This window comes from Momordica charantia (genome assembly GCF_013281855.1).
Source record: "Momordica charantia cultivar OHB3-1 chromosome 7 unlocalized genomic scaffold, Mcharantia_2.0 BLBB01000007.1, whole genome shotgun sequence".
NCBI classification, from domain to species: Eukaryota; Viridiplantae; Streptophyta; class Magnoliopsida; order Cucurbitales; family Cucurbitaceae; genus Momordica; species Momordica charantia.
Window position 1 is genome coordinate 17,610,640 of NW_028275165.1, and position 10,682 is coordinate 17,621,321.

The 10,682-nt window shown below is 33.4% G+C and overlaps 2 protein-coding genes across 2 annotated transcripts; one reads left to right on the top strand and one right to left on the bottom strand.

Moving 5' to 3' along the window:
* Positions 1 to 9: 9 nt before the first annotated feature.
* LOC148210477 (Carbohydrate-binding X8 domain superfamily protein) lies at positions 10 to 3,322 on the bottom strand. The gene is made up of 3 exons (XM_088126624.1): positions 2,856 to 3,322; positions 2,731 to 2,764; positions 10 to 484 (listed from the first exon to the last, which is right to left on the bottom strand). Exons 1-3 carry the CDS (start codon positions 3,160 to 3,162, stop codon positions 232 to 234), a joined length of 594 nt encoding a protein of 197 aa, XP_087982750.1. The 5' UTR covers positions 3,163 to 3,322; the 3' UTR covers positions 10 to 231.
* Positions 3,323 to 6,685: 3,363 nt separating this feature from the next.
* Positions 6,686 to 7,492, top strand: LOC111009581 (uncharacterized). The gene is made up of 3 exons (XM_088126219.1): positions 6,686 to 6,870; positions 7,019 to 7,122; positions 7,201 to 7,492. Exons 1-3 carry the CDS (start codon positions 6,865 to 6,867, stop codon positions 7,295 to 7,297), a joined length of 207 nt encoding a protein of 68 aa, XP_087982345.1. The 5' UTR covers positions 6,686 to 6,864; the 3' UTR covers positions 7,298 to 7,492.
* The last annotated feature ends 3,190 nt before the right edge of the window (positions 7,493 to 10,682 follow it).

Sequence of the window (10,682 nt, forward strand, 5' to 3'; positions counted from 1 at the left end):
AACCAAGAGTGGAACATAGAACAATCAAATTGAACCATTAAATTGAATGAGTAAATCACCTAAAGAAAATGGGAGATTTGTGAAGGCTCAACTAAAACTACCCTTTTTTTTTTTTTTTGCGTATGTCATTTAGTTTTGACAAGTAAACATATATAAAACATCCAAATCAAAGCTACATTTGAAGCCTCACCCATTTCTAACAAAACTGAACAAACCCTCCCCTCCACAGCCCTAAATTGTTTGTAAAGTGAGTGAGATAGCAATTGAAAACAAGACAAAGATCAATAGTTTAGGAATCGTGAAACTCGAAGAGGCTTTCGAGTTGGTTGGAGTTGTGGTTGATGTCGGGTTGAATACTGGATTTAGTCCATTAGTGTCATCTGTACCACCGTTGTTGAAGTTCGGTGAGGTGGTCGTGGCTGGCACTGTTATTGTTGGGCTTGAGTTCGCTGGAGGAGTCGGTGTGATTGGTCCTCCTGCAGTACTGAAGTTGTGACAAACGAACTTTGTTAGATATCTTTCTTCATAGATCTTTTAAGTTTAGTAAGAATAACTTGGTACATCTACCTTTTTCCTTAAATAGGACGGGTTTGAAGAAAAGTAAGGTTCCTAACATTTTTTGTTTGCTACGTAATTTCGAAATGTGGGCCCAGTGATAAGTGCATTGGGCAAGGCAAGAAGTATTGTTGAACAAAGCTTGGTGGCAAAATTATTGACACTTATAGGACCATAGGGACCAAAGGAATGAAGGAGAACATAAGCAAAATAATTGGACAAATTCTCTTAGACAAAGAATTGATTCCTTAAGGGACAACCCAACATGTCACTCCTTCTCATTCTTATTCTTGTCTTTTTTCTTAAAAAAAAAAAAAAAAAATCTAGACCATCTTAGAGATCCCTTCAGAAATATTTTGCGGCGGATCGATATCGCCGAGATCTAGCAAAGGAAGAGAGAAAGAGAGGAAAAGGAGAAGTAATACTAAAGATAAAAAAAAAAAAAAAAGAGAGAGAAGTTAATTAAACTAAAACTTAAGAACTAATTGATATATTTATTTTGATTAAATTACTAATATGTTCTCTAAATTTTGTATCGAAATTTTTAAAATTGTGTCTATTAATTCCCTAAACGTTCAATTTTGTGTTCACAGGAAAATTTTAATACAAAGATTCACAGGATAAATATGTGATTTCTACCTTTTTTTTTTCTCCTCAGTTCATTTTTTAATTTATTTTTTTGTTTTCCCAAGAAAGGACAAGCTTTATCTGACAAGTGTCAGTAATGAATGACCTATCAGAGTCTGACATGTACTATCATTATTGACCAGCCTGCGCACTCAAAAGCTAATTCAAAATATTCTATAAGGAAAAAGTAAATAAAAAGCTAATTTGAAATTGTAAAAATAAATTCATGCTATCCTGACCGTTGGATGTGCCCTCAACCTCGGCCCACGCTGATCCAACGGTGTGTAACTAAGATAATTCCCACCGAAAGATATTGGACACTGTTCTATCTGTATTATTATTATTATTATACCGCTTTTTTTTTTTCAAATAAATAGTAGCAGTTAAGTGATAATTGAGATATATCTCAAATCGAGAGACTGCGAGTTCGATCTTCCATCCTAACATGTTGTATTAAAAAAATAGTAATATTTTAATTAAATTTAAATTATTTGGTAATTGATAATGTCATTATTTTTTTTCAAATATATGTATAAGTTTATTATTTTTCATTTCTATGTCATAAAAATACAAGTAAATAAAATGATAGATTAAAAAAAATATATTTTTAAGTAATAAGAATTGCATTGAAGATAGAGAGTATTAATTTTCTATGTGAGAAGAAAAGACAGGAAAATCTTGATTTTATCAAGCGGAAGAAAATGAGAATTTTGAAAACAATGTTGGCAAAAATTATACTTTACCATCGATACTCAACCAAAGATTTTCCAAAAGGAGAAAAGAAGACGTGATTCTTATTTCCATACCACCCCAATTTGAAAACTATTTAAGGAAATATCTTTTGAATGTCAAATGAGAAAAACTATATGTTATATATAATTTAGTTATTCTACGGAAAAAAAAGTAATAAGATATTAGTAAATGCATTATAAATATTAAACTTAGAATATAAATGTTTAGGGAATTCACTCCTCCATCCCATGAATCCTCAAATAAAATCCTAAAAAAAGGTTCTTTCTCCATCTCTCTTACCCATTTTAATTTAAAATTTCCCCACCCACAAAAAAATAATAATAAAATAATAATAATAATAAAAGAAATTAAAATCCTTAAACTAGATTAAGAAATCAAATAAGACTTAGAGAAACAAATTCTTTCAAATCTTGCCCTAAAAAGAGAACCCATTTACGTGAACATGAAGAAATCTCCATCAAAAATAAAATAAAGTGTTTTCTATGCACATTCTAATTTAAATAATAAATTCCATCTAATTTGTATCAAATAAATTCTTCCACTTTAAAATTTTTTCTATATAAAACTTCACCGATAAAATTTTTATCAGAAATATATGTCTTACCAATTAAACATTAGTAGATATCGGAACCTACAATCTTTTATCAGAAACAGTTAAGCTATGTTTAATTTGACTAGTAAATTTTCGATTCCATATAGAATATATTTTTAGTCTACCACCGAACCAAACTCAGTAATTCAACTAAAATAAATTTTATCGCAGAAAAAGGAAAAAAAAATCAGAAATTAGCGTACCTGATGGAAGATGGGTAGACGCAAGATCCATAACCTGAAAAAGAAGAGGAAAAAAAAAATGAATAAAACTCAAAGGGTTAAAATAAAATTGTAGAAGGGGGGGGGGGGGCGCGGGGGGGACGGACTTGGGTCGGTCTGGGCAATGGTGGCGGCGCCGGCGAAGTCGCAGGAGCCGGCGGCCATGGCCTTGCGCTGAAAGAAGCTGTTGAAGGCGTAGGAGGCGTGGGCCTGGATGGTGTTGGGGAGGAAGCAGAGGCCGTTCGACAGAATCGGGGCGCACTCGGCGCCAGTGGCGCAGGCGTAGTCCAGCGCCGACTGCAGCGCCGAGTCGCTCGCGTCGCTCCGGACCACGCACCAGTACGCGCCGTCCGCCACGGCGGAGCTTCCGATCACGAGAAGGAGGAAGCTAGAGAGAAGTGTGGGCATTGCCATGGAGAACGCAACACAACACAACTTTGGTAAAGGAAGAGAGAGACAGAAAAGCTTTGGGGACAACCATATGGGTAGGATAGTACTTTCATCTTTTTCACTTTTTTTTTCCTTTCCTTTAAATAAATACTACTTAGATTTTTTTTTATTTTAATGCAATAAATGAATACTGACGTGTGATTTAAACTTATAACCTCTTATCAGACACAAATATAAATGGTTGGTGATTAAAACATGTATAATCATGATTTACTTACAAAATAGTGACCAAAATTTTAGGCTATGTTTTATTTTTGAAATATAATTTTATTCTTTTCTGGATGGTTTCTAGACGAGTGCTAAATTGATCTCATTTTTTGTAAATGAATGAATTCACGAATTATAGATCTAACCTCTTCATCATTCTACTATCAAAATGAACGTTTAAAAGTACAAGAATTAAAATTTGCGATTTCTACTTAAACAATCCCTTTTTAAAAGTACAAAGATTGAAATATAGATTTCGATAGTACATGAAGTAAAATAGAAAAAAGTTTTAAAGTATAAAGATCAAAATAGACATTTTGAAGACACATTAACCAAAATAAACAAAGTTTAAAGAAGCAAAATAGTATTTAAACCTTAAATTTACTAGTCCATTAACTTATGTCATACACTTTAGCTTAGGATTTAATAATGATATGACGTGACACGATAAGAATTCAAAGACAGAGTATCTGAGCTATGCTAAAAAGCCATGCATGAAGATTTTCGGCAGATTTCACAAAATCTTTTGAATACAATCTCCCCTCTCGATGGTGTTGATTATTGGGCGAAACTTAAAAATTTGTTCATAGACGAAAACCTATCATCTTTTTTCTTCATTTTTTACTCTCTATTAAGACTCTAACATAGTTTACTAATATAATAATTAGTCAACCATATGAATAAAAAAACATGTCAGATTGATAACAATTTGACCGAATCATAAAATACCAAATTAAAATTAAGCCCAAATCAAAATCAAATTGAAACAAACCATTACACAAATCAAATTTACAATTAAACTCTTTTTGAAAAATATTTTTGTGGTTATTTTTAATTTATTTTTATTATTATTACTATTTTTTTGAATCAGTGGTCGTTATTGGTCAGTAGAGTGCCCAAAAGCATGTGGCTATACGACGTCGTATCGAAGTATCTCTGCGTTCCGTCGGGCACTTGTGGTCATATAGAAAAAAGGTGGCTATAAATGCCCTCAGCTTTGGTTTTTTCGGAATTTCACCCTCAATTGTTCTTCTTTTATTCTTATTTTTATTTTTTATTTTTGTGGTGTTTGGACGTAGGGATAAAAAAACTTGTCTCAAATGTTTTAAATTGTAAAAAATAATAATAATAAAAAAAAAATCATGGAGAAGCAATTTGATCTTCACCTCTTGGTTGATTATTAATAATCTTATTTTTCGTTTTTATGCATGAATGGCACGACAAATATTTACGGAGATTAACTAGTCAAAATATTACTTATTTAAGAATTTAGAGTGCAAATAAAAGGCACCAACTTCCATTTAAATTTGACTTTCTTTATCTACATACAAACAAGAGCAACATTAACAAAAAAGAGGTCGACTTTATTGAATAAGAAGAAAAGGGAAAGTCAGGTGCTTGTGGGTCTCTATTTAAAGTAAGTGCTTGTTGAACTTCGTTTCAAGGAGGCGTCAATTTGTGTTTCTCCAACGACAATTAGTAGTAGTGACAAAAAAATGAACTCGAGTAGTCTCAGGATGGTTCCCATTTTTCTGTGTCGTGAGCTCCTCATTCTTTTACAAAAGCATGCATATTCTATATTGCAAATCGATAAAGTACTACAAAATAATAGGTTCAAGGTTCAAATCTCTCGAATGTGCGTTAAACTAAAATATAAAAAAAGGACGAAGTGGAAATACATTTTGATTTGGATTTTTGGCCCACACTTACACCTACATTTATTTTATATAATTAATCTACTTTTTTAATACTATAGTATATTAAGTCAAATCATCACTGTGAGTCGAATAAAATAAACAAGTTACATCAACTTTTAACAAACTGAGGTTAATAACAAATATTTATTATAATAAAAAAATAAAAGTATAGAAACATAATTAATTAAAACTTTTTAGAATTTGAAGACTAAATAAAGAACTAAATATATAACTTATCCTTTTTATATATTAAATATTAATGTCATGTTTGTTTGTTTATATTGATTTTGGTAATATATTTAAATTATATTTTTATTAGATATAATACAAAAAGTTTAACAGCAAAATTTATTAATGTCGCGAAAAAAATTGCAAAAATTTCACTTATTGGTTGGTTTCAATTACACCATAAACTTTCAATTGAGTAATTACATTCTAAAAGTTGAGAAATAGTTATTATTACAACTTCATTAACAGTTGAGTTTAATTACAATAAATTCATGTTCTTGAAAGGTATAAAAATACAATAATTATGTTGGGGTGTAAATCATCATGACACGTGGAGGACATAGATGCGTACACCTTGATACATATGGGTCTCAGGTCCACCTCGAAGGTCCGAGGTAGAGTACAAAATCGGATATTGAACATGTATATCATCTTAGTGTTTGAATATGTATATCATCTTAGTGTCTGACCTACCACAAGGACCGACCAAATATTTGGGACATGTCCGACTTGACTTCCGACATCGATAACTGTCTGTCGAAAATACTGTCGGATCCCTGTACTATCGAGTGACAAGTATCGAATTCTATCTCAATCTTTATATTGAGTCTCAACTACTTACTAACTTGAGCATAAGAGAGTTTGCCTCTTGTGCAGGTCATCTCTCGTCGAGGCGAGTCAGCTTTTCCACGTGGCCGACATTTGACCAGGCCCAGATCAACTTTTCGCATAAACAAACTCCACCATTTATAATTAAAAAATTATCATCACTTTTCATTTTTTTTCAAATATAATACAACTTAGTTTGATTTGAATTATGCAATTTTTTTAATTCAAAATTTCTCCCTAAATGCTGGTTTAGTCCCTAACTTTTGACTTTATTTTTATTTTGGTTTTTTTTTTGCACTTTTCAAAATTACATTTAGTTTATTTTGATTTTTGTGCTTATGAAAATTAAGCGTCTATTTTTATCATACAACAATTTAGTCTTTGTAATAAATTTATCGATCTACATGTATGAGAAACTTACAAAAATTTTCACTATAGAAACAAAATTATTACCAACTTTAAATTATATGGACTAAAGTATACTTACTAAATTTCAAGTACTAAATCAATGACTAAATGGTTGTTTATTAAACAAAAATATTTTTTAACCTAAAAAAACTGTCAACCATCCGAGATGACTAATTGATCCAAAGAAACTAAGGTAAATCAAGAAGAAATTGGTTCAACTTAATTAACTCCGGTATATTTTTCAGCACCGAATGTTATGGGTCGGGTCGAGGAAAAATGAAAAACTTTTTTTATTACGGTACCAATGGAACGAAATATTCTCTAAACCAACAAGGGTATAGAGGAAAAATCAATTATGGAAAGAAGAGAATTAGAATACAAGAAGTGGGCAAATATATAAAAGGAATCTCCGTTTCCCCTGTTCTCGTCCTTCCGACGGTTGACCCTCTGCTTCAGAGATTAAATTGCGAGTTTCTTCGGCTTCCTCCACCATTTCCACAACTTTCCAGCTCCCACAATGACCCATATCCTTCTCAATTTTCCATTCCTCGTTTTCTGCTCTCTGATTTCTTGTTTTTGGTTACGGATCTCTCTGAATTGCGGTTTTTCTTTCTGTGTTTGAAGATTTCTTGTTTTTCTGCCTAGTTTGTTTGCCTTGACTCAGATCTCCACGCGGAAACCAGAGGGAGAAGGACCGAGAGAGGGCCCAAGCTCGCAACACCGCCAAGGGCAAGGGCAAGGATGATGGTTTGACCCCCGAGCAGCGCCGTGAGAGGTTTGTTCGTCTCTCGTTTTGCTTCTTGTTTCTTTGGTTTTTGATTTGGTATATGATTGATTTTGTGTTCTTGGTTAGGGATGCGAAGGCGCTGCAAGAGAAGGCGGCGAAGAAGGCGGCTCAGGCGGCATCGGGAGGTGATTCGTCCGGAGGTAAAAGTAGCAATAAGAAATAAAATCGCCGTGGGGTTTTGAATCGTGTGAACTATGTTGATTTTTAGTTTGGTTCTTGTTTAACCGCTGAGATCTCGTGGTTTTGACTGTTTGATATTTGGAGAAGTAATCAATGTTTGTCTCTCAGTGATGTGAATGGATACGTATTCATGCTGTCAACGTTTACTGTTGATGATTATTTCTTTTCTTTCTGTTCATGATCTGAGTTATCTTGATATGTTCTGTTGGGGGTAATTATGCTGTTAATGCTGGATTTCGTGGAGATTGGATCTCGACAATAAGTTATTCAATTATGATCTGTTATATTATAACACATGGACCACAATGAACTCATCGAGTATTTGGATAAACCTCCCACTTAACCAGATGAAACCACCCCTTCATCTACTTTTTCTGAACAAAAAGCCCTCATAATTTTCTCCAAGTTATTGCAAACTCTGGATGGAATCCTAAAATAAAGAAAGAAAGTTAATTAGAATTCCATCGAGGACAATAGATTCAAGTGAGTCTCCTGAGCATTTACGTATTTTTGAACTTTCAACCACTGAATCACAGAACAAATAGAAGGAATAGGAATGGAGATAAATGGCACCCAACCTGGAAGGTCTAGGTAATACTTAGGTAGGCAAGAGATCTCACACCCCACCAAATAAGCCCACATGGCTAGTTTAGAAACTTTAGCCTGACTATGATTTTCTCCAACTACTATTTATTTTTAAATGTTAGTTTTAAGACTTGAAATGAATTCAAAGACTAAGATTTAGATTACCTAAGGCATCTTCCCTTCTTGAACAGATGAAAATAAAGATAGTGTTATCAACAATGTGAAGATGGGAGGATGGACTTTTCCTTTCCTGCGAAGAATCTCTCAACTAGACCTATGTCCATACCCTTGGAACCGATATTGCTTAGGACAAATAGAAGGAATAGGAATGGAGATAAATGGCACCCAACCTGGAAGCAACGATTTTCCCTCAGGTTTACCATGGACATGAAAAGAGATTCATTGTTCGTAAACAATTCCCAATCTAGGTTCTTCACTCGAAACCAAAATCTGTTTTCGGTTTTCCACACAATCTTATCCAGAAAAGCAGAGTAGAGTCAACATGATCATAAGCCTTCTCAAAGCTACTTACAAAAGTTACCTCTTCTTTCTTGCAGGCTCTATAATCTTCAATTGCTTCGTTAGCAATGAGGACCTCATCTAAAAATTATCTCCTAACCACAAAGGTTTTTTGGTTTTGTGAAACTAGACCACCCTTCGCAATTATTAACTAGGCCAGGACTCTAGCAATGATCTTACATGAACCCACTACCAACCTGATGGGCCTGACCTGAAGTTCACTACTTTAGCATAATTCTTTGACAATAAAACATATAGAAGTCCCATTCATCCTTGATGGCCTCCAAGCTCTCCCGACAAAAAGTCAAAGTAAACCCATTTTGGATCTGTTGCCTTCCATCAAAACTGAATCCAATTCTCTTGATTTCCTCCAAGGAACAAGGAGATTCTATTACTAATTGTATCCCAATCCAAACCTTGAATAGTCGGTCTAGCTACACTAGAAGGGGCATAAAGGAAAGGGAAAAAAGGACTCGACCCTCTATATTTGTATTTGCAATGATATGCATCAAAGGATATTCATAATATCGATCTTCCTCTTAGGTTTGGTTCATAATTTTCACTACAATAAATAATTTTACCCTCTTGAACCTTTTCTCCAACTCTATGTCTATCACTTTGTTTTCCAGACACCATTATGAAAGAATGAAGACTTAAGTCTTACTTTCACCTTGGACATCAGACGTGCGGGGAAAAATATATGCTGCAAGTCTTGGAATAATAACCTCATTATAAGGGGAATAGGAAGAGATAGCTTTATATTGTGGATGAAGTAGTAGCTTTCCTCAACCAAATAATCCCAGAATATTTTTGAAGAAAAGTCAAGCTTTCATTGAGAAGAATAATTACAAAAGCACATAAAAAACAATAGCCCAACAAAAGGGAGCCAAACTAAAATAATGGCCCCAATCTGGCAGGATCAAACCTAAGGAGTAATTACAAAAATCTTTGGACACTTAAGCCCAAAGGAAAACATGAAACCAACCAAACAAGAGCCCAAACGCCCTCCCAAAATCTCTCTACCCTCTAAAAACAGTCTCGAATTTTTAACACTGGCAAGATGAGTGAAATCATAGGCTATTGGTGTTATAAATCCTGGGCCAGTTTCTTCATTGCCAACACTGCTCAAATGCACTATTTGGTTGGTTATGCATCCATGTACGGTTTATAATATTGCTCTTTTAATCATTAATTCTTCTGCCCACTCCTGCTTCTAGAGACCGAAGGAGATGTTTTTGGAAAAGCCCTTAGAGAAAGCTTTTAAAAGTTTTATCTTTTAGTATTGCTGAGAAGCAGCTTCAGCATGGGGAAGTTTGAAAATAAGATTGCTGAAAATGAGACGTTTGTGTTTGGAGAATCAAAGATGGGCAATGAAAACCGACCCAACCCGACCCAATTACACCTCTACAATCACAAACGTCTCATTCATTATAGAAGCATTATCCACAAACCTAATCTTTAAACTCTGTTTTCCTATTATCTGCCGCCTAGTTTGTGAGGGATCGAGTTCTTGGATAAAGTTGCAAGTCCAAGATCTTGAGTTCAGAGTTATTTTTATGAAAAGTGCTTAATAAAAGTCCTAGTCCATGATGGCCACCTATCTTAGAAATTAGTAATTCCTTTGTGTTTCCCGGCACCAAACGTTGTAGGGTCAGACAGTTACCCTGTGAAATTAGTCGATATGCATATAAATTGGTCCGAACACTCACGAATATCCTAAAAGTCCTCGTCCATGGCTATAAAAGGAAAAGAAATTCGTACGCTCTATTTAATCATTTTTTAAAATTGTTTAGCCTATAAAATTAGATGGATGTTTATACAGCTATTTAACAAATAAATTTTTGAACTTTAAAAGCAGATGAAATTTGTTTATATGATTATAATAATATTTCTTTTAATTGGTTTTCGTAAGAATATTGATGGAATATGTTTCTATAATAGAATATTTAGTTTTGTGTATGGTTATCAATTTCAATCAGCCATCTTAGGAAAAAAAAAGGAATTTTATGAATCTTTTGGTGGCAAATTGATTGCAAGTCAGTTCGTTTGCTCTACAAATTAAACATGGATCAAACATCAAGATTAATTAAAAACACATTTGCAAATATTTTTTTATTTTTAAATGCTACCTAGTAAGATTTCCAAGAGTTTGTCTTTTTTATTTATATCAAGCCTATTTGGAAGTCACATAAATAAAATTATGGGAAATTTGAGCAGAGCACCTGTATCTTTTGAAATAATTACAAATATGTATTTTAATTAAA